Source organism: Petaurus breviceps, unplaced genomic scaffold (assembly GCF_028583685.1).
Source record: "Petaurus breviceps papuanus isolate PSGF00001 unplaced genomic scaffold, PetGlider_PUasm1.0 90849, whole genome shotgun sequence".
NCBI classification, from domain to species: Eukaryota; Metazoa; Chordata; class Mammalia; order Diprotodontia; family Petauridae; genus Petaurus; species Petaurus breviceps.
Window position 1 is genome coordinate 13695030 of NW_027187361.1, and position 25203 is coordinate 13720232.

At 38.9% G+C, this 25203-nt stretch overlaps 1 protein-coding gene across 3 annotated transcripts; it reads right to left on the reverse strand.

Moving 5' to 3' along the window:
• Positions 1-256: 256 nt before the first annotated feature.
• On the reverse strand, positions 257-24541 carry AKAP17A (A-kinase anchoring protein 17A). Of its 3 annotated transcripts, none has more exons than XM_069072884.1 (5): positions 24418-24541; positions 22010-22786; positions 20946-21094; positions 3605-3845; positions 257-2192 (listed from the first exon to the last, which is right to left on the reverse strand). In XM_069072884.1, the coding sequence occupies exons 2-5, from the start codon at positions 22769-22771 to the stop codon at positions 1275-1277; spliced, it is 2070 nt and encodes a 689-aa protein (XP_068928985.1). In that variant the 5' UTR covers positions 22772-22786; positions 24418-24541; the 3' UTR covers positions 257-1274. The 3 variants fall into 3 exon arrangements, with proteins under 3 accessions (XP_068928985.1, XP_068928983.1, XP_068928984.1); XM_069072882.1 differs by lacking the exon at positions 24418-24541 and adding an exon at positions 24052-24185; XM_069072883.1 differs by lacking the exon at positions 24418-24541 and adding an exon at positions 23378-23667.
• Between the last annotated feature and the right edge of the window lie 662 nt (positions 24542-25203).

Below are 25203 nucleotides of genomic sequence, written 5' to 3' on the forward strand. Positions count from 1 at the left end.
GTCACATATCTTATTATAAGTGCTATTATTCTAAGAGGATCCATAAATTTATTTTACAATACTGAGTATGATGCACTGTAATGTCATCAGATGCATCAGTGAATATTAATACTCATAATTTGAAATACTTTCAATACAATCTACAAACTCCAATTAATATGAAAATGAGATTTTTTAAAAATGTACTTGACTGCTCAAAGAATAAACAGAAATGCAGCTTCATCATCTTTTAAAATATAAACACAGGAATTTCAGATCACTGGAAAAGGCTTTTATTTCACCATAAAAATGCAAACTGGAATAAACACAACCTTTTATAACCCAAAGGTTACAACTACTTTAAAGTATTCCTGAGCTTCATCTTGAGAAGCAAAAGATTATAAAATTTAACAAATTTGCAGCCTTGAATCTGTTTGAAACATTGCAAGTAAAAATAATTTAGCAAAACAGCTTCTTAAAAAAACCACGCACACACTAATTTGTACTAGAAACAAAAGCTTTTAACCAACTTTTTACTCTCAATTATTTAATTTGTAAAAAGTCAATGTTTCAGAAGTAACGGAGCATGTCCCACTTTGTCTCACACTCCCCCTTACCGGAATCTTTAAAAAGTATAGTGCATTTGCATTTTCAATTTTAAAGGAATTCTACCTATATTTCATATATGGCTCACTGTGCCATGATCATTTTGTTCCCACATCTTTCCACCACTACCTCCATGTTTCTGAATCAGTTAAATATAAAATAATATCAAACTAGCAAGTTCTTTTTTTCTTTTAAATGTCCTATAAGTTTTTGTGGTTGTTTGTAACACTTAACATTTGGCAGCTCATCTCAAGTTCAATTAAATTTGCCCTTTTTCTGCAGTACATGTTGACTTCATTGAGCACATAAAGGATTTTTAGTCAAGAATTTTGCATACATTTATGTAGTAGGCCTGGAATTCTTAAACTGTCAGTCTATACATTTCTCCTAATTAAAAGAAGATTGGTGACATTAAAGCTATTAGATCAAAATATTTCAAAGGAAAAAGGAGAGCTAATGAAAAACAAATTACCAACACAGTTGAAACTGAAGCACAAATAATTATGCAATCTTAAAAAAAGAAAATAAATGTCCAATGTAATTGCGTTTCCTTTCACAAAGGAGTTCACTTTACATTCACTAAGCAGAGACTCAGTTTTCTTAAGGTGGTCAAGAAGCCATGAACTCCAGGACCTCTTGCTGGTCCCAGTCTATCTTCTGGGTGGGCCTTAAAAAGGCAGAGTCCTTCACTACCTGCTCCACGTACTCCTGTGCTTGCTCAGGGACCGGGACCTCCCTCGTCGGCTGCGCTTCCTGCCCACGCTTCTTCTATCCCGGCTTCTCTCCCTTCTACTGTATCTGTCTCTGCTGTAGGACCTCCGGTACCGAGATCTATCTGGGCTCACACTTCTGCGGTGAGGGCTGTAATCTTTGTAAGAGTGTCTTCTATGAAGTCGCCTTTCTTTTCTTTGTCTTTCATCCTCTTTACTTGTGTCCCTTCTGTGCTTGCTCCTCTCCCTTTTATGTCTCTCCTCAGGACTTCTGTCTCTGCTGGACCGACTTTTTCCCTTACTTGGTTCTCTATTACATTTGTCTTGTTCAGAAGATGAATCTTTTTTGGATATGTTCTGGTCACAATTAGATGTGCCCTTTTGTTGTTGATTATTGGGAGGAATACAAGAGAGCACACCCGAACAGTTTTTTTCTGTACAGCTTTCACTTGTAACACAGTTAAGTTTCTTACTTTCTTTGCACTGAGCTTCTTCACTTAAGTTTCCATTCACATTTTTGGAATTAAAATTAATCTCCTGATTTGATAGCATTTCTCTTTGACAGATCTGAGCTGGCTGACCCACGAGGGAATGCAAGGAGGTAGAAGTGACACAGCTTGAAGACACCGACTGTATAATATCTATAACAGGCTGTAACAGGGCAGAATGAGAAGCCGCTGCTTCTTCCTTGTTCTGCTGGGTCTCATCTATTTTCTTGCTCAATAAAATATTTAATAGCCTCTCCCTCAGTTCTTTCTCTTTCCTCTGGAGTCCCAGAGCTCGCTCTTTTTCCTCCTCCACCCGTCTGAGTTCAGCCTCCTGAAGTCGTCTTCTCTCCTCAAGTTGTTGAAGGCGGATTTTTTCTTCCTTCTGTTCATGCTCTAGTAATTTTACTGCCTGAACATAATAAAGGGAAGAAGAAACTAAATTAGAAGACAAAAATTATTTTAGAACCTAGTGTTCAGATGATATTTGTAGAGATGTATTTTGAAGAACAAAATTTATTCAATGGCCTGTAACTGATTTTTAACAAATGTTGGCCCAGCGCACAATGTCATAAACAGAAATGGTTATGGATTCTCCTGAGTTAATATTAGCACTACACTAACACCTAAAAGATTCCTTCTGTCCCTCCTGAAGTGTCAGTGTTTTCAAACTACGAGAATATTACTTAATAATTACTTTTAGTAGCTTACAAAAGTAATTACTTCTGTATCTAAATCTTCCCAAACTATGTACCACCACAAGAGATTAAGCTTGTAATGTAATAAACATTCACCAGGGTAAAAAAGTTTATAAAAATGGGAAGCTAATATTATAAAGGCATTGGAATACAAAGCTTTCTTCACTATCTCAACTTCCTGAATTTAAAGAAATCTTCTTGGGGGCGGCCCAAGCACAGCGAGTAAGAGCACTGGCTCCAGTGTCGGGATGACCTGGATCAAATCCGGGCTCAGATGCTCAGCACCACACCCAGAAATAACTGGCTGTGAAACCTTGAGCAAGTTACTTAACCCCGACTGCTTTAAAAAAAAAAAAAAAAAGAAATCTTTTCCTGAAAGACATTTTTTAAATCATTAACAAAATGTGCAACAGACTGAAACAAAGGAAGTGAAAATTTCCTAAATGTTAGAAAAGGTTGAAATGGAGGGGAAGGAATGTAAATTATCTTCATGTACAAAAATATTTAAGAAGATTCTATAATTTACTCAGCCTAGAGTTTCGTGCTATCAAGGATACACTGTAATTACTCTCTTAGGCTGCTTTCAACTATAAGATTCTAAGTTTCTAATATTGAAAAATCACTAACTATTGTCAGTACCACATCTCATTTCCAAACCTATCTGGCAATGAGAACTAAATTCTATTACCCAGGTCTTCTGCCTGTGCTATGTATCTTTGGGTACATGACTTTGGATTCCTTATCTTAAAAACTACTCTCAGTGCTACTGAGAATTATTGTGATAAAAAAAAAATGCAAACTTTATCAACCAAAATACACTATCAATCAGATGAATACTAAGTGTTAAGATCCACAGAAATAGATCTGCTCATTTTTTTTGGTCATTTCCTCTTTACTAGTGAGAATGAATCTATTCCAATGGCTTCTTATCCACAGCTGATTACATTTGTTAATTTCCTTAAAACCATGGCTGAAGTAGCAGGAAACAAAACAGAAAAGCAAATGCTGCAGTCCAGCTGCATTATCGCTGCATTACAGACAAACTGAAAAAAAGTATTGAAAACCAAAAGGGCAGTTGGTGAGAGGAGCACTTAATGGGGTCACAGAAAGTTCAACATAATATTACCTTTGCTCTACTTAGCAGTTCTGCAATTAATCTTATTGACTGAAGATTTCTTTGGGCCAACAGTAATTTTCTCTCCTCTAATTTTATCTTCTCTTGTAATTTTTTCTGCTCTTCTGCTTGTATCTTCTCTAGTTTTTTCTGATTTCGACGGACTTCACGGTCTTTTTGTTTTTGTTCTCTCTTACGTAGCTTCTCTTCTCGTTTTCTTTCTCTTTCCAACTCCTCTAATTCTTTCTGTTTTCTAAGTAAAATAAATCAAATGTTCTGTTAAAAAAATATCAAAAGTATCCTACAGTGCCAGACTGATACTTCTGTCAAATCTATTTTCCTTTAGTATATTATATACCATAGTATATAATATAATCTATTATATAGTACATAATATAGCATATATAGTACATAACAGTATAATATAACATAGTATTATATAGTATACAATATAGTAATCATGAAATTTCAGAATCTGAAAACTGTCCATATGTTTACAAAATGTACCCTGCAACAATAATATTACCCAGAGATAAGGTACATTTGCAGCATCAAGGCAGAAACTCTTATTATTCCTTTTCAAGGACAAAACTGCTCTATTATATACCCTCTTATTCAAAAATTGAGAATGTTGACAAGTGTGACAAAGTGCAGCACATTGTCTTAATTGCCATCATCCATTCCAGCCATGGCACTTTTATCTTTATCATCTGATGTCTTAAATCCTTTGCCATTACACACCAGGCCTTAGTCTGAGCCTGTGGTGAAATATGGCAGTTAAAATAAAATAATAAAGTTAAAATAATATAAATAAAATAATAATATGCATGAATCCAAACTCCATTACCTACCCTTCTCCAAAGGCAAAATGACAACTGAGTTTCTGTGTCAACTGGTGGTGTTTGGTTCCTGACTCAGTGAATGGCACTAAAGTAATCCATGCCCCCTGCCCCCGAAAAAAAAAAACAAAACAACCAACAATGACAAGAACAATGGTATGAGCTTTTCAGTGTAGCAATTAAGATCAGAAGTGTCAAATGCAACTCTTAAATGGCTCAAACTAGATTAAAATATAATTAGGAAAATTTAACAAAATAAATTTTAAAAACAATAAATGGTAGATAATTTGTTTTTCTAAGTCAATACAGGGCACACAAGGATTCTTTACTATCTGAGTTTGCTACAACTGATTAAGACTATTCTTTCTTCTACTGAATTCCAACCAATGAGCTTAAATTAAGTGTGATTACTAAAGTGTTCACAAATGTGCTTACTCATACAATTTGTCGATAAGGAGATAAACATGAAAGACTTTTGACTGGAGCTACTGATAGTCTGCCCCCCCCCCCAAAAAAAAAATTAGGAGCAGCTAGATGGTAAAGTGAATAGAGTCCTGGAGTCAGGAGGACCCGAGTTCAAATCCGGCCTCAGACACCTAACACAAAACTTGCTGTGTGACCTTGGGCAAGTCACTTAACCACAACTGCCCTACCTTCCCCTCTCCAAAAAAAAGTCTCTCTGAATAAATATTAAAGAATAATGACTATATGAATTATTCCATTAAATCACTAAAAAGGAGTAATTCTGAGGTATGAGTATATAAAAATAACAATAACTTTGGTATTAAGGAGAATTACTTGAAATATTTCCATAAAATGACATTTTTAAAATTCTGAGGTTTCATTATAGAGATTATTTGCTTACTCAAAGTCTCCTAAAACACTTAAATGTTACTTGGTAACCCTAATCACATTCAACAAATACTTATCAAGTACCTGCAATGACTTAAAGCACAATGCTAGACACTTGATGAGATGAGTAAGACATACATGATCTCAAGTACCTTTCAATAGTACTTTTTATAACATAAAACTTACAAAATACTTTCCTAAGCACTATCTCATTTTATTCTTCATACCCCTATGAGCTAGGTAAAGCATAAATTATCTCCATTTGACAAATGAAGTAACAAAATGAGATGAAATCCTCATTCAAGTGCACATAGATAAATGGGAAAGAAAGGATTCAAATCTAGGTCTTCTGACCACAAAAGTCTGATGCTATTTTCCATTACAGGATACTGAATAACAAGTATGCAAATAACTATCCATAATGCAAAATATGATAAATGTCATAAGAGGGTTCCAAGGAAGCAAGCACATCCAGTTTGGCCAACAGCCTAGGAAAATTAGGGCTAAGAATAAGGAAAACTTAGCTATGTAGATGAAAGCAAATACAAAATACCACTCTGAAGCCTAAGCATTTTATAAGTGAGATCTCAGAAAAAACAGCCTGATATCATCCACCATTCTCCCTCCTCCATATTCTTATTAAGCATTAACTACCTAACACATCCGTTCATTGACAGCATTTCCAAAACTCTAGTCTAGAATCAACAAAGCTGACCGCAACAGAGTAAGAGCTGATGAAGATAGGATTTACCATAAAGTAAAACTTACAAGAGATTTACACTGTATTTTGGAAGGAAAAACAAATAAAACAAATCGTGTTGAAGACCCATATCAACAGAGTATAAAGCCTTTATATTAAAAAAAAAAGTGGGCAGGTAGGTGGCACAGTAAATAAAGTGCCAGGTCTAGAGTCAAAAAGCTTTATCCTTCTGAGTTCAAACCAGGCCTCAGTCACTTACTAGCTAAGTGACCTTGATCAAGGCACTTTACCCTGTTGCTTCTGTGTCTTCATCTGTAAGATTAGCGGCAAACCAATTGTCAAGAAAATCCCAAATGGGGTCACAAACAGTTAGATATGACTGAAAAACAACTAAGCAACAACAAATGGTGAGATTACAGTGAATTCCTTCATATGGGGAAAAAAAACTTTGAATACAATCCAATCATAAAACTAACAATTTTCATTATTCATGTGTATATTTATCTAGGTAATTTTCTTCTTCTTTCCTCCAAATACTCTTTCTTCTGATCATGTCACCACTGTCAGCTTCTTATGAGAAAAAAGGCAGAAGAAAGAAGTGCAACATAAAATAACTAACCTCTGGGTTGCTGTTTCCTTAGTCATACTATCACACTAAACTGTTAGGATGTTTTATGTTTAATTAGACTATTTAAGATTCTCTTTTTACTATGATGTTTATGTATGATGATAGTTTTCAGATCAATACACTTTTTAAAAATGAAAATGAAAATACATGCTTTGAACTAGTGATACAGATTTTCCCTACAATTCAAGGACATGCTTTCAGTACTGGTTTACAGAGATTCCTGGTCCCAACAGAGTATAAATTCTTATCCTGGGAATAACTAAAATTTTAAACTACATACTGTAGATATTATAGCCAAAAGTAATATACTAGAATAATGAGGCATCTGGTGGTATAGTGGACAGAGCACTATGCAGGGAGCCATAAGTCCTGAGTTCAAATCTGACCCCAGACCTTTATTAGATATGTGACCCTGAACAAGTCACTTAAACTTCAGCTTGCCTCAGTCTTCTCAACTGTAAAATGGGGATGATAAGCACCTACTTTGCAAGGCTGTGAGAATCAAATGAGATATTTGTAAAATATCAGCACAGTCTCTGGCACATATTTGGAGCTATATAAATTGCTTATTTCCTTCCCCTTTTTAGAAAACCTGTTGTTTTTATTATCTATTAAGATATCAGTTTCGTTCTCAAATGTCCTTATCTTGTGGAACTAGAGAAATCAGACATACACAAATATATATTCTCAGACCCTGAAGAGCACTTTACACAGGAATACCTCATCTTATCACACTTTACTATGCTTTACAGATAATACTTTTTTTTTTAAACAAACTGAAGGTTTGTGGATTTTCCCAACATTATGTGTTCACATCATGTCTCTGTGTCATATTTTGGCAATTCTTACATTTCAAACCTTTGCGTTATTATTTAATGTCTCGTGGTGATCTGTGATCAGGGATCTTTAATGTTACTAATGTAAATGTTTTGGGGGCTCCATGAATCGCACACGTAAAAGACAGGCATCAATAAATGTTGTATGTGTTTTAACTGCTTCACTGACCAACTGTTCCCCCATCTTTGTGCCTCTCCTTCGGCCTCTCTAAGACATAACAATGCTGAATACTGAAATATACTGAATGTTACATTGACTTAGTTGATAAAGCAAGTGGCCGGGTTTGAGAGGATTGACTCCAATTTTGAAACAGCATCACATGCTACAGAGAAATCTTTCATGAAAGGAAGGGTCAATTGATGCAGCAAACTTCATTGCTGTCTTATTTTAAGAAAATATCACAGCCACTGCAACCTTCAGCAACCACCACTCTGATCAGTCAGCAGCCATTAACATCAAGGCAAGACCCTCCACCAGCAAAAAGATTCAACTCACTCAAAGCTCAGATGATGGTTAGCATTTTTTAGCAATAAAGTATGTTAAATTAAGGTATATACATTTTTTTTAGGTATAATGCTATTTCACACGTTAAACAGACTACAGTATACTGTATGAACCTAACTTTTATACATATTGACAGTCATTTTATCATAGTGGTGTGGAACTGAACCTACAATATCTCCTAGGTATGCCTGTACTTATACGCAATTATCATGATCTATCTTATATCATGAGTGGGATTGTGCCTTATTTTTTATCCTTTCTTGAACACAAGGTTCTGTTTATGATGCCTAAATTAGCTGAACTAAATTAGTTCACAGACTAGTTGAAAATTCTGGTTAACTGACTCTATAGAGATAAATATCTAGGGGAAATATCACTGAGTAATTTGTTTTGGCTTACAAGAACTCTCCTTTCAAAAACTCTGCTTGATACTGATTCTATCTGACATGAGGTTCATATCTAGCATTGAATGAGGAACAAGGAAAGAGCTAAGCAGTGGAACTGAAGAAGCTGGATAACCAAACCTTCGTAGGATGGCTTCATTTTGGAATATGAAACATTTACTTGTAACTATACTTATGGAGAGGCAAAGCCAGGATAGCGGAGAGGAGGCAAGGACTCACCTAAGCTCTCCCCAAAAGCCTTCCAAACAAATTCTAGATCAGCAGAAGCCACAAAAGGGCAAGTGAAACAATGTTCCAGCTGAAGACAACTTAGGTCAACAGGAAAGGTCTACTGCACCAAGGTGAGAATGGAATGCAGTACAGTACAGGCCAAGCCCCAGCAAACCAGCTGAAGGCCTGGGGTTGACTGAATCAGTGGCATCTGTGGCAGTTTGTGGACCTCCTAACCCACAAAGAGTAAGGAGGTCAAACAACTGGTCATAAGGAGATTACAGGGGTCTCTCTGCTAGCACAAGGGGCAAGATCCTGCTGCATTGCCCATATTTGAACTTGGGTTGCAGTCCTGAGTCAGTTCCAGGGCAAGGAAGAGAACTAACTAGCACACCAGAGCTTGCAGCCTCAGGGGAGCAAGGACCCTGGTCACAGTTCTGGGGGTTGAAAAGAGCACCTGTGAAATCTTTCATGAAAGGAAGAGTCAATGCAGCAAACTTCATGGCTTTCTCATTTTAAGAAATTACCACAGCTATCCCAACCTTCAGCAATCACCAGTGCACAGTACAGGAGAATAGTAAATACATCTCTCTCTAGATCATACCACTTTGGAAGCACCAAAAACGTACAAGTTCCCAGAATTACCCCTGAAAACAGCTGCACAAAAACCCTGAAGTTTGTGACAGTTGTCTTCTCCACTCTGAAAGCAGAGCCCTATCCTTAGCATAGAGGTAAAAGGCAAGAAATAGGCTGGGAAAATGAGCAAACAGCAAAAAAGATCCTGACTATAGAAAATTACTATGGTGACAGGAAAGATCAAAACACAAAGTCAGAAGAAGACAACAAAGTCCAAACTCCTACACCTAAAGCCTCAAAGAAAAATATGAATTGGGCTCAGGCCATGGAGGAGCTCAAAAAGGTTTTTAAAAATCAAGTTAAACAGGTAGGGAAAAAATAGGGAAGAGAAATGAGAGTGATGCAAGAAAATCATGAAAAAAGAGTCAACAACTTGGTAAAGGAGGCAAAAAAAATAATGAAAAAAACAATACCTTAAAAAATAGAATAGGCCAAATGTGGTAAAGAGGCATAAAAATCCAACGAAGAGAAGAATGCCTTGAAAGCAGAATTGGCCAAATGGAAAAATATATACAAAAATTCACCGAATAGAAAAGTACCTTAAAAAACAGAACTGCAATGTTTTTGTTAGTGCAAAACCTTTTTTTTTAATTACAGAAATGTAAATTAAAACAGCACTGAGCCACCACCCATCAGACTGGCTAAAAGGACAAAAAAGGAAAATGATGGATGTTTGAGGGGATGTGAGATAATTAGGGCACTAATGCACTAGTGGTGGAGCCGTGAGCTGATCCAACCATTCTGGAGAACAATTTGGAACTATGCCCAAAGGACCATAAAACTGTGCATCCTGTTTAATCCAGCAATACCACTGGGTTAATACATCCAAGAAAGAAAAAAAGGGAAAAAGACCTATTTGTACAAAAAGTATTGATAGCAGCTCTTTTTGTGGTGGCTAAAAACTGGAAATCAAAGGGGTGCCCCACCAAATTGGGGAATGGCTAAAAAATCTGTGGTCTATGATTGTGATGGAATATTAGTGTACTAACAAGAAATGACAAATAGGATAATTTTAGAAAAACCTGTAAAGACTTACATGACCTGATACAAAGTGAACTGAGACAAAGCAGGAGAACACTGTACACAGTAACAATATTGCACCATGAAGAACTGTGACTAACTTAGGTCTTCTCAGCAATACAATGATCCAAGACAATCAATCCCAAAGGACTCAAGATAAAGCATATTATCTGACTTCAGATAAAGAAGTGATGTTGTCGGAATACAGACTGAAGCATACTATTTTTCACTTTCTTTCTTTTATTTTTTTTAAATTTTAGTCTTATAAAAAATTTCTAAAGTGGAAACGTTTTACATGATTGCACATGTATAAACTATACCTTATTTCTTTCCATCTTGGAGAGAGGAGAAAGAGGAAAGGGAAGAATTTGGAACTCAAAACACTGGGAAAAAAAAGCTAAAAAATTATTTTAACATGTAATTTGAAGAAATTATTTATATATATTATATATGTGTGTGTGTGTGTATTTAAAAAATCAAAAACAACAGCAGCAAGCTCCTTCCCAAAAAAAGTTGAACTGACCAAATGGAAAAAGAGGTACAAAAATTCAATGAAGAAAAGAACTCTTTATTGGCCAAATGAAAAAGGAGGTACAAAAAGCTCACTGAAGAAAAAAGTTAAAAATTAGAATCGGGCAAGTGGAAGTTAATGACTCTATGAGATATTAAGAAACAATAAAACAAAAGCAACAGAATAAAAAAAATTGAAGAAAATGTGAAACATCTCACCGGAAAAACAACTGAGCTGGAAAATAGGTTGAGGAGAGATAATTTAAGAATTATTCGACCACCTGAAAGCCATGACAAAAAAAAAAAAAAAAAAAACGCCTAGACATCATCTATCAAGAAATTATCAAGAGGGGTGGAGTTGAAACAGGACTTCCTCAGGGCTCCGGCTTCCACCTCCCCCAATTCATGTAAAAGGGGACTCTGAACAAACTTTGGAGCTAGAGAATCCACACAATGACACAGAGAAGCTAACCTCCTGCTGAGGACACACCAGCAGGGGACCGGCACAGGAATCTGGGAGCGGAGCCCAGCCCCAGGCAAGCTGGAGGTCTTAGCCACAGGGCAGCCTGACCAGCAGATGTGGTGGTGGTTTCCAGAATTGTCAACACACAGATGTGAAGAACAAAGTGAGAGGTCAGTGCAGTGTGGACTTTGGGATCCAGTGGTTGGGAGTGTAGTTGGCCTTTGCCCCCAGGGCGAGAATCCACTAAGGCACCGCAGACCACATGGCAGCTTCAGCTACTGGCCTGCAGAGTGCAGGGAGACCAAGAGACCAGTCTGACGGGTAATCGCTCTCGCTTTAATCAGCTTGGATCTGGATTGTGGTCTAGGGTGAAGGTCCTGGGGTGTGCGACCAGCTTGCCAGAGTGTGTAGAGACCTCAGAGAGGGCACCCAACTAATACCCTCAGCAGCTGAGAAAACCCCAGCAGTTGGGATGAAGCTCCCCTGTCTGGTGGCTGAGTCCTACTGTGGCAAAAAGCCCAAGGGTCAAGTGACTGAGGGGCAACATGACCAGGCAAAGGAAACAAAGCAGACAGAAGATTCCAACATTAGACTCCTATTTTGGGGACAAAAAGGAGCAAAGCATGGAACAAGAGGAAGACAGTGAAATCAGAACTCCTGTACCAAAAGCATCAAAGAAAAACAGGAGCTGGTTACAAGCCATAGAGGACCTTAAGAAGCAGATAAGAGAAGTAGGGGAAAAATTGGGAAGAGAAATGAGAACGATGCAAGAAAATTATGAAATGAGAGTCAACAGCCTGAGGAAAATAACACCTTAAAAAACAGACTGACTCAAATGGCAAAAGAGGCTCAAAAAGGCAATGAGGAGAAGAATGCCTTAAAAAGCCGAATTTGCCAGATGGAAAAAGAATCTCAAAATCTCACTGAGGAGAATTATTCCTTCAGAATTAGATTGGAGCAAATGGAACCTAATGACTTTTTGAGAAATCAAGATGCTGTTAAACAGATCCAAACAAATGAAAGAATAGAAGGCAATGTGAAATATCTCATGGGAAAAACCACTGACCTGGAAAATAGATTCAGGTGAGCTAATTTAAAAATTAATGGACTACCTGAAAGCCATGATCAAAGAAAGAACCTAGAAATCATCCTCCGAGAAATTCTCAAGGAAAACTGCCCTGATTCTAAAACATCAGAGGGCAAAATAGAGGTTGAAAGAATCCACCCATCACCTCCTGAAAAAGATCCCAAAAAGAAAACTCCTAGGAATATTATAGCCAGGTTCTGGAATTCCCAGATCAAGGAGAGAATATTACAAGCAGCCAGGAAGAAACAATTTGAATATTGTGGAAACACAATCAGGATTAACACAGGATCTGGCAGCTTCTACACTAAGGGATTGAAGGGCCTAGAATATGATATTCCAGAGGTCAAAGAGGTTGGGATTAAAACCAAGAATCACCTACCCCAGCAAAACTGAGTATCATGTTTCAGGGGAACCTATGGTCAATCAGTGGAATAGAGGACTTTCAAGCATTCTTGATGAAAAAACCTGAGTTGAATAGAAAATTTGACATTCAGATACAAGAAGCAAGAGAAGCATGAGAAGGTAAACAGGGAAAAGAAATCATAAGCCACTGATCAAAGCTGAACTATTTACATTCCTACATGGAAAAATGATAATTGTAACTGATGAAGCTTTTCTCAGTATGAAAATAGTTGAAGGGAATAGAAATATATATACATATATCTGTATATATGTCTATATAGAAGGGTATATGGGCGTATGAATACATATGTGAATGTGTGTATATATGTTTACAGGTATACATAGATAGAGGGCACAGGACTAATTTAATAGGAAGGAATGATACTTAAAAGGTGAAATTAAGAGGTGAGAGAAGAATACAATGAGAGGAGATGGGGAGACACAGAATGGGGTAAACTATCTCATACAGAAGAGGCATGGGAAAATGGTTACAATGGAGGGGAAGAACAGGAAGGCAAAAGGGAATTGGCCTTAACTTATTCTCATTGAATTTGGCTCAGGGAGGGAATGACACACACACTAAATACGGTATCTCACCCTACAGGAGAGTAGGGGGGAAGGGGATGAGAGGGGGGATGATGGAAGGGAGGGTAGGCTGGGGGGGGGAAGTTGGAAGCACCTACTTTTGAAAAGGGACAGGATCAAAGTAGAGAATGGAACAAGTGGGAGGTGGGATAGGAGGGAGGGAATTATAGTCAGTCTTTTACAATATATCTACTATGGTAATGTTTTGCATAGCTACACATGTTCAACCTATACTGAATTTCTTATCTTCCCAGTAAAGGTGGGTGACAAGGGAGGAAGGGAATGAATCTGGAATTCAAAGTTTTAAAATCAAATGTTTAAAAATATATATTATTAATACTACTTTACATGTAATTGGAAAATAAGATATACAGGTACTGGAGCATAGAGATCCACCGTGCCCTACTGGAAAAGTTGAAAGGGGTATGAGAGAAGATATGGGAGAGAGCAGATTGGAGGAGGGAATATCCTGTGGGACCACTATTTTGGGGTGGTGGGTAAGGGAAAAACGGGAAGGAAATTTGTAATTCAAAATCTGGCACAAATGAATGATGTAAACCAAAAGTTAATAAAGCATTTGGGGAAAAAAAAATTATCAAGGAAAACTACTCTGATATTCTAGAACCAGAGGGTTAAATAGAAATTGAAAGAATCCACAATGACCTCCTGAAAGAGATCCCAAAATGAAAACTCCCAGGAATATTACAGATAAATTCTAGAACTACAAGCTCAAGGAGAAAATAATGCAAGCAGTCAAAAAGAAACAATTAAAATATTGTGGAGCCAGACTAACACAAGACTTAGCAGCTTCTACATTAAAGAATCAAAGAACTTGGAATATCATATTCGGGACTGCAAAAGAGCTAGGATTATAATCAAGAATCACCTACCCAAGAAAACTTTCAAGTACTGCAGATTGGGAAAAAAAAAAAGATTCGGAGCTGAATAGAGTATCTGACTTTGAAATATAAGACTCAAGAGAAGCAAAAAAAAATGTTAAAGAGTAGAGAGAAATCATAAGGGCCTCAATAAGGTTAAACTGTTCACATTGCTACATGTGAAGAAAATGGTACTTGTAACTTCTAAAATCTTTCTCTTAGGGGGCAGAGCCAAGATGGTGGAGTAGAGGCAGGAACTTGGTGTGAGTTCCCCCTCCAATCACCTCCAATACCATAAAACATGACTCTAAACAAATTTTAGAGCTACAGAACCCACAAAGTGACAAAGAGAAACAAATGTCCCGCTCAAGGCAGCCCGGCAGGAAGGGTCTATCTCGCTGAGCTGGGAGTCAGGTGCAGTCCTGTGTGAGATGTGTACCCCCAGGGGCAGCCCTGACCAGCCAGAGCCTACTTCAGGAGAGTGAATCACCAGCAGCTGTGGTAGTTTCCAGATTTCTCAACCCATAAACAACAAAGAGAAAGTAAAAGGTCAGTGGGGAACTCTGTTAGAACTAGGTGATGGAAGAACCCAGTCAGGCCCCTGCCCCAGGGGTGAGAAGTGACGGAGGCGTGGCAGCTGCAGCTGCTGCCACATGGCTGCCTCCAGAGCTCCTGGACTGCAGATCATAGGGGGATGAAGCAACCATTCAGAAGGTAATAGCTCTTACTTTGACCTGCTTGAGTCTGGGTCTCTGTCTTGGGTGGTGGTCCTGAGGTATGTGGCCAGTGTGCCAGAGCTTGTGGTGGATGCAGAGAGGGCCCCCTCCTCAGACCTCTGACAACATTTCTGAAAACCCCAACAATCTGGGACATAATTCTCTCCACTCTGAAAGCAGAGTTCTACCGTGGCAAAGAGCTCAAAAGTAATTGGCTGGCAGGATGAGCAAGCAGAGGAAGTGCAAACAGACCATAGAATCCTTTTTGGGGGACAAAAAAGATAAAACATGGAACCAGAAAAAGTCAACAAAGGCAAAACTCCTACATCAAAAGCTTCCAAGAAAAATATGAACTGGCTACAGGCCATAGAAGAGCCTGAGAAGGATTTTGAAAATCAAGTAGAAGTGGAGGAACAACTGGGAAGAGAAATGAGAATAATGCAAGAAAATCATGAAAAGCAAGTCAACAGCCTGCTAAAGGAGATCCCAAAAACCAGTGAAGAAAATAGATGAACTCAAATGGCAAAAGAGGCCCAAAAAGCCAACGAGGAGAAGAAGGCCTTAAAAAGCCACATCTGCCAGATGAGAAAGGAATTTCAAAAATTCACTGAAGAGAATAACTCCTTCCAAATTAGACTGGAGCAAATGGAAGCTAATAACTTTATGAGAAATCAAGATACTATAAGACAGATCCAAACAAATGAAAAAAATAGAAGGTAATGAGAAACATCTCACTGGAAAAACCACTGACCTAGAAAATAGATCCAGGAGAGATAATTTAAAGATTACTGGATTACCTAAAAGCCACAATCAAAAAAAGAGCCTAGAAATCATCCTTCAAGAAATTCTCAAGGAAAACTGCCCTGATATTCTAGAAAGAGAGGACAAAATAGAAATTGAAAGAATTCACTGATCACCTCTTGAAAAAGATCCTCAAAAGAAAACTCCTAGGAATATCATAGTCAAATTCTAGTGTCCCAGGTCAAGGAGAAAATATTACAAGCTGTCAGAAAGAAACAATCTGAGTATTGTGGAAACACAATCAGGTTAACACAAGATCTAGCAAATTCTACACTAAGGGACTGAAGGGCTTGGAATATGATATTCCAGAGGTGAAACGATTAAAAATCTAGGATTAAAACCAAGAATCACCTACCCAGCAAAACTGAGTATAATACTTCAGGGGAAAAGATACATATACCAACGAGCAAATTGTATATGCTGTCCATTCAACTACATACCTTATCTCCTGAACAGCAGACTCTTCATTCATCTAGATTTTCCTATGCAGATGGGCAAACTTTTGAATGATCATGGCTCTCATTTAAGGGGTTTGATTGATACAGTTAGCACAACTGTTATATACAAACAAGAACACTGGAAGAGCACCATCCATAAGAAATCCCTCCTCCACTTGGACTGTTCACTGCATCACCTCCATGAGAGTGGCTAAAACCTTTAATAATCTTTAAATTGTTCATATCAAGCAAAGAATAAAACAGGGAGATTTTATTTGTTAAAGGTTATTGGTTATCAATAAGGTTATTGCTATCCTACCTTTCACAGAGTCTCCTATAGTTTGGGCACATTTAGGAAAAACCTTTTTGGTTTTTCTTTTTTCTCTATTAAATTTTTATACACACATTCACCAAAACATAACTTACAACAAGTATTTATATTCTTTATGTTTTGCCTATCAACCTATTTCTTTCTAAAAAAAGAATACCCTTGATGCATGTGCAAATTATTCTCATAAGAACTGTGCACAGGTGGGAAAGTTGTATGTTCCCAACAGTGGATTATGTCTCCTAAGAACCAGCCTGAGCACAGAGAGCTTTATCACCAGCAAACTGGTTCCTTAATGATGACAACACTTTGGTGACAGCAGCAAATAAACAAAAGAAAATAGAAAATGACCTTCTGCTCTGTGAGGTTCCCTTCCTCCTCTGCAATGATGGTAGCATAAAGGTGGGAAAAAGGGACAAGAATGGTAAAAAAAATTACACAGTTTTTAAACCATTAACTATATTGTTGGTGTTATAAATGTGTAAGCCTTGTGAAATGACCAAGGAGTAGACATTCAACTGGAGGAATTGAATTATATTAATTTTGATATTATTAGTATAAATAAAACCTAAGGGGAAAAAGTCAGGTAAATGGAAGGATGACTCACAGAATCTCCTTGAAAAATCAATGAAATATTTGGCATGGTTGGTATTATTGTATGTCTAAAGGCAACATGATGCATCATTTTATGGGCTACTTAGTTATCTCACGTTGTCATATTCATGATAAGTATTTGCAAAAAGACAACTAAGAAAAAACCACAACTCATGAATCAACATATGTGCATAAAGTATACAAAAAGTAAAGAAAATCTCGGACATTCCAAATCAAATCAATATATACTTTGATATATGGTTACTTCAAAATAAGCAAAGGTCAGAGCAGTCAACAAGATAGGAAAAAAGTTTTAAGGCTCAGGAGATTATACTCAGAAAGATCTGTAGATTATAAATGGGTCTCATACCTCTTTGTCATACTACATACCATAAATGTTATCTTCAAGAAAAGAATCAGAAGTAACTGGCAAAGAATAACATAACAAGAAAATGAAACATTACATTTTAAAGAACTAACTTGTGAACGAACAAGTCAGACTTTTTTAAACAAAGATCAAAACTAGAAAAATTAAAATGAGAAAAAGATATAGACTAAAATTTAAAAACTCCAACCAGTAACCTATTTAAAGCCTTAATAAAATTCAAAAATGGGAAATCAATTGATTTGGCATAGATGCCAGTTACAATATTCTCATACAGAAGTTCAAATGACTTGAAATCAAATATGGCACAATGGAGGGGGAAGAGGACAATGGTTCCAAATGTGGATCTACCATTTATTAGCTGTTTCATGTCAAGCTAATCACTTAACCTCTCTGGTTCTCTTTCCTCATTTGCAAAATGAAAGAGTAGGACTAGATGACCCCTAAAATCCTGAACTCTAAATCTATGATCAACAGTGAGAAGACTAAAAATCATCTTACTGGGTAAATACTAGCCTACTGTCCAAGAAGGGACAAGTGGAAGGTACAGGCAATACAAGTTTAGAATATAAACTCATTTGTAAAATCTTATAGAAAAAGATGGTGTAACTTTATGAAAATAATCTCTGAATAAAGCTGGAAGAATCAGTGGAAGTAAAAACCAGAGAGAGAAAGTAAGCTTGGCAAAAGACACAACTAAGCAATATCACCTAAGAGTATTTAATGATGAAAGCTGAAAAATATTTGTAGCAAACTTTTCACTATGAAGAATGGTATCACCATTGCTTTTAACAACAGAGTCCCAGATATGCTTATAGAGGAAGCAGAAATGGAACTGAAGAAAAAAAAGGTGAGAAAAGTAGTTAGACTAGGTCAAGTATGTATGTGTACACACACACACACACACACAAAATATGTCAGGACACTAAGAAATCTTCAAGGTATCTGAAAATAATAAAGGGTATGGAAGAAAATCTCTAATATTATTGTAAAAAAAGAATATCAATAACCACCAAGCCACATTAAACAATAAAATTGAAAAGATTATTATTTATCATAAATGTTATTACTTTGGACAAAAAAGACTAAGTTATAGGAAGATGAGATGGCAGGTGGAAACTTGTAGAAATTCTAAAGCCCTTGAAAGTGCCTACATATGTATGACACTGGTTAATTAAGTTTAATTTTTCTTTACAAGTTTGCTTTACTGTCATGTTCAGATAGGCAGCATTGCTGGACTCTAATATAACAATCCTCAATATGCTGTACAAGGAAATAGAAACTATACTAAATAAAATAAAGAAGAAAAGAGACACTAAACTAGACACAATCATCTACAGAGGAGATTCATGCTGAAACCAAATTAATTTTGGTGGCAGTAAGGAATCAATTCTCACAACATCTGAAAAAGAGAAAGACAATAAACTCTTATGGAGGTCAGGGGATCTTGTATCCTCTGTTCTTTTCAGTCTTGTGTAACTATCAAAGATATTGTCTGCTACAGAATGTTTGTGAAAATTGCCCTATTTCCTTACCATAACTTCATCAAAAATACCCTTTGATATATGTGGAGATTATTTTCATAAAACTTTTGTAGAGACAGGATAAGTAAGCATACAGGTAGGTAGGTAGTTATTGATGTTTTTCTTCCTTGTTTTTTGTAATAACACGGTCTGTATTTTCCCCTGACCTCATTGGATTATAAAAATCAGTTTTCAGAAAATGAAATAAAAGCTATCAACATCTATATAAAAAAACGCTCCAAATCACTAATAATTAGAAAAATGAAAATTAAAGTAACTCTGAGGTTCTACCTCACACACCTATCAGACTGGGAAAGTTGACAAAACATGAAAATGAAAAATGTTGGAGGGAGAGCAGGAAAACAGGCAAATTAATGAACTGTTTGACGAAATAGGAATTGATCCAGGCATTCTGCAAAAACAATCTGGAACTATAACCAGAAGTAACTAAACTATCCACAGTTACTCTGATCGAGCAAACCAGTACTAGGCCTATACTCCAAAGAAATTAAAGAAAGAGAAAAAAGATCCGTGTGTCCAAAAGCGTTGATAACAACTCTTGTTGTGGTGACAAAGAACTAGCAACTAATGTGCTGCCCATCCCGTTAAACAAATGATGGAATATGAACATAATGGAATAGTGTGCTACATAAGAAATGACGAAGGGAAGTTTCAGAGAAACCTGGGAAACCATGTAGGAACCGATACAGAAAGAAGTGTGCAGCAGAACAGGAAAACAGTTTACACATCATCATCACTGTAAAGACAAATCTGAAAGACTTTCCAATCAATGCCAAAAAAAGAAGCAAATAAAATTCACTTCTTGACAAAGAGGTGATGGCCTCAGAGTGCTTATTGAGACATTTTTTTTGGAGGTGGTCAATGTTGGAATTTGCTTTGTTTCACTATGCATAACTGTGACAAGTTAATTCTCCTCCATCAAAAGGAAGCAGGAGAAAGAAAATATTTGTTAAATGAAAAAATAAAATAAAATGTGACTTTAAAAGATTGAAGTGTTTTGTTTTTGTCAATCTTCAATTTTGTGTCATTTCCACAATTGTTTCAATTCTCTATTACAATCTGTGGATAAAGAGTCAACCTAAAAGTAAAGTATAAAATTGCCAGATTATTATATTTTTTCCATTGTACAAATAAATGATAAAAATATAACAATTCAAAATTTTTACAGGGCCAAAATTTAGTATTAGCTATCTAATCTGAATCCAGTGGGAAAAGATCACATTTACATCGATGTTCTGACCTGTTTCAAATCGCTAGGGGGAACAAGTATTAAAGGGGTATAGGCAGTCAATTTCTAACTCGCAAACAGGTTTGATTCAATTCACTTCAACAAATATTATGAACAATGTCTCCTTTATATGAAACAATAGGGATACAACGAAAACTTACAATCCCTGCAATTAAGGAGATTATATTCTACTGGGAAGGACACAAGTACACAAATATATACAAAGTAATTTCAAGTGGGAGTCACATGGGTTGGTGGGCTTATAAACCAGATATTATGTTTGGATCTCAAAAAATATTTTCCCATAGACACAATGTTCTAAATAGGCAGATAAGTTCCCAAGCCAGCCCATAAAAGCCTAATTAACTCATAACCTAATCGAACTTAACTGTTTTATTATGGGAGAAAGGCATTCCTAGCTCCAACTAGGTACACTTGAAGAAATTATCTTCCGCTCACCCTATTTAACAAGGGATTTGGGGTTTGTTTGTTTTTTTAAGCAAATCACTTTGTAAGCACTGCAGAAACAACATGGCCACTAAGTCTCCTTCTGGTATAAATCACCAGGGATCCAGGCTTGCAAGTTGGAATGGCAGTGGGGCCAGGATTGGGTGTCAGTTCTGTGCAGTACAAGGGAAAAGAATATGGTGAGTTCAAAGAGTGAAAAAAAGCATTCCTGTGGCCACTCACAGAAATCAAGGTGAGGTTCTAGTTAATGGCAAATTCAAAGTACAAGGAGGAAATATGATGGAAATGCACACTTACCTTTCCTCTTCTTTTTGCCTTTCTTCAGCTTCTTTTTCTTTACGTTTCTGTTCTTCCCTTTGCTGTTCAAGTTCCTGAAGCTTCTGCCTTTCAAGTTGCCTTTTTTTAATTGAGGCATCACTAAGATGTTTAGTTGAGTCAAAAGAAACCTTTCCAAAAAATCAGAAAAAATAAAAGTAGCAAAGTGCCTAATTTTTAATTATGGAAATCCATTCTTTAAAACATAACTGTACCTCTATATAATTCATGTACAGCATGAAATAAAAGAACTACAATGACTGAAGGCCCATTTATTTCAAACAGTCAATTCAATGAACTGAAAATCTAACAAAGAATGTGGATTTATTTAGGATTTTACTAAAACAGCTAGGTGACACAATGGACAGAGCACCAGGCCTCCAATCAGGAGTGGTCTCATAGACTTACTGGACAAGTCATTCAACCCTGTTTGCCTCAGTTTCATCATCTGTAAAATGAGCTAGAGAAGGAAATAGCAAACCCCTCCAGTATCTTTTCCAAGGAAACCCCAAGATGGGGTCAAGAAGTGTCACACACCACTGAAGAACACCATCAACAACCAAGTTAGTTTTCCCAGTTTCCAATAAAATATTTTTTAAAAATCTTTTTTTCTGCCATGGTGCAATAAAAACTGTGCTCGTTTTGGAGTCAGGATCTGGGTTCAAATCTTGATTTCACTGATCACTGGGCAATACCATGAAACATTCAGTGGTAGTCAAAATATGAACTATTTTAAAACTTTGTTTTATTAGTTTAGATAGCCTACTTGAGAAGAAACTGCTACGGGTTGTGAAAATAAATATGGCCTGATGCCATTATTCATCCACTCCAATAAATATAATTTCCATAACTATTTGAAGGATAAGGAAATACTATTATAGGAACATTCCAAATTTTAGGTGATACATACCAATTCCATAATTTCTCTACAAATATCTTTTTGTAAGTCTGAAATCAAGGCTATAGACTGGCCATCTTGTATTTGAATATTTTCTAAGTAGTAAAAATTATGGAAAACTATGAGTAAAAATATTGCTGTTTCTCACCTTTATATTGCAAGCTACTGCTTTGCCATCTTCGCCTTTATACATTAGTTTCATACCACGCAAGGCATTCATAGCTTTGATAAAGCCAACGTACTCTTTATATTGAACATAAGCTTCAAAATTCAAATGTCCACCAAAACTAAAAGTATGAAAGTTTCTGCCAGTCATTTCTTCTCTATAAGGGTCCAACATCGGGATGTCTACATTCCGTATTTCTCCAAATGTCTCAAATACCTTAATAAGAACTTCTTCATTTGGCTTTTCTGAACCAGATTCTTTCAATGCAAACCATTTACAAGGTAGTCCTTCCAAATGAATTGTGTCTGGTCTCTCTCCTGGCAGAGTCTCATTCATATCTTTTGCATCACGGAAAAAGGAGTCCCAGTCATGCCGAGTTGGGAAATCTATTTTAAACTCGGCAGCCCGAACTTTTAAAATATCTGAGAAACCACTAAGCTTTATTGTTTTGCCATCGAGACATGCAAGAAAAGATTTAACCAAACTTTTATTTTCAACTTCTCCTTCAAATCGGATGAAATCCATAGTGCTTTTAGAAATTCGAAGAGTGGAAAATTGATGACTCTGGACCATTCCTTTCAATCTTTCCATCACTTCCCAATTAGAAATGGATTTTCCAGGTTGCTTCAATTGTGGAAGTGCCACACTAATTGTCATTTTTGTAATTGGCTTGAGGTATAATCCATATAAACTACAAAGTTCAACTGCTTCAGATGTATCATGAACTATCGTAGCAGCCGCCATAGCCAAAAGCTAGACCTAAAAAAAAAAAAAATCGCCAAGATAGCATACTGAAAAAAAAAGTTACAGCACAGACAGCATCGCGAACTTCAGCAACAGAATAAACATTAGGGTGGTTTGTTTTGTCTTAATTCCGATCAACAGAGAATGACTAAACACCAAATTTTACAATTAATCCATAAATAGAATCAGAAATTAGCCGTATTAAAAACCAACAATTAATTATAATGACATAATGCGTTATGACACATCTCAAAATTAACATCATCTGCAAGATACTAAGCAGACAGCCAACAATTTTAGGAATCATAGGATTTAGAGTAGGAAGAGACTTCCAAATGAAGCAATCCAGAGGTAACTGAGGCTTGGTTTTCCATGTGCCTTCAGTTCACAAAGGGAGTGCCCGATGGACAGCCCATAGAGGGGTTTCCCCACTACGCCTGGAAGCCGCCTTCCTTTTTGAGAAAGCCCCCCCACCTGAATTAAGAATAGAGCCGGGGGGGGGGGGGGGGGACTGATTTAGGGCGCATCAGGTGGTCGGACAAGGCACCGGAGCGTCTTCCTTACACTTGCCGCCTATTCCACCCTCTGTTCAGAAGATTCCCGTACCAGGGGGAGCTCACTAAACTCCTTCCAAGCCGCATCCTACATCAATCAAGCCCGAACTTCTCCCCCAAGTTTCGCGGGAAGAGAACGCAGCCGCCCGAGTTTGCACACTGTGCCTCCGCAGCGGGGATGCAGGGGGCACGCCGGGAGGGGCAGGGGCCCGCGGCAGGGGGCCACGGAGGCCGCGGGCCCATCCCCACTGCTCAAGGTCACCGGCAGCTGGGCTCGGACCCAGGGCCCGGACTCGGTGCACAGAAGCACGAGAAGGCGAGGAGGCGGATCTGCCTGGGGAGGGCGGAGGGACAAACAGGCCCCCCCCCCCCCCGCCTTTGGCTTTGAGGAAGTGGGGTGAAGCCCCGGCGCGTCCCGAAGCGAACCGAGGGACCGACTCCCAGGAGGAGCCGCCAGACGGAGGCCGCGCGCTTCCACCCACCCCGCCCCCCCCACAACCCCACCCACTCGCACGGCCGGCCGCTCCTCCCGGAGCCTCCCCGCGCGCTCCCGCGGGCTGGGGAGGGGGCGCGAGCTTCGGGCGATCCCGGGCTCCCGCGGGGCCGCGCGCTCGGGGCGGGGGCGGGAGGCAGTTGCCAGGAGCGAGGGGGGGAGGGGGAGGAGAGAACGAACAGACTGGAGGGGGGGGTGGGATGGGGAGGAGTGGGAGGGAAGCAAATATTCACCTGCTCTCGGAGTCTACGGCTCTAGCTCTTCAGCAGCAGGAGGCTTGCTCCCCTGCATCCAACCCTCCCCCTGCCCCCCCCAACCCTCCCCCAGAAACCGGGAGCGGCCCCACCCCCCGCCCCCCAACAACACTTCCCTTTCCCTTTCCTTTAGCCACAGTTCTTTGGTGGCTCCCTGGTCACATGACCCTTTCAACACAACCAGCGCCTCCCCCTGTGACGCATTTCCGCTTCCTTAGAATCCGTCGCTCCGTCTGGCTCCGGGCCTCGCGCGCCTCCGATCCCTGCTCCCCGCCCCCGCTACGGTCCCGAGCTCTCTCCTTGCCCCTCCCCCAGCTCCCCCCGGCCCCTGGGTTCAGTCCTTGCCTTTAAAGGGGCCGTGCGCGCCAATAGCCCGTCCCTAGGGAAAAAAAAAAAACCCCGTGGGGGCCCAGGTCGGAGAGTACGAGGAAGCCGGAAGCCTTCGCTCTGATTGGCCCCTGCTCCATAAGCGAGGCCGGGTCGGTGAGGACCCGCCCCCTTCCCCGCCCCGGCCACAATGGCGATCCAGCGAGGTGCGAGGGGAGCCTCGGAGGAGGCTCAGTGGCGGCCTGCCGCTGCGCCCTGGGCCCCGACCCGGGCTCCCCGCCGGGCTCCCTGCTGCGCCCCGACCCGGGCTCCCCGCTGCGCCCCGAGCCCTGGGGCTGTGTGACTCCAGGCAAGTCTCTGAATCTCCCTGGGCGGCGGCTGGCTGGTGTCTGAGGCCAAGCACTGGACTGTTTTTTCTCCCCTTCCTCCACCCCTACGTTCCTTTCTCTCCTCCCTTTTTCTTTTCTTCCTTCCTTCCTTTTCTTTTTCTTTCCTTCTTCCCATCCTTCCGTAGAGCCTGGCACACAGTAGGTGCGGATTTGCATTGTGCACACTCTGCAGTGCAGTGTCACGTAAAACTTGTCCGCACTTCCCTTCCCCCACGCCCAGCCTGGGGAAGTTCATGAGAAATAGAGAAACAGCTCTGAATGTGGACGTTAGAATCTGGATTGGAGTCGGGGCTCTGCTGTTTATGGCCCTGTGACCTTGGACAAGTCACTCACCTCCCTCCAGGCCCCTGTAAGAGAAAAGGGTCCCTTAAAGCCTTTTCCAGCTCCACATTCTCTGGTGCAATTATTGCTTCTC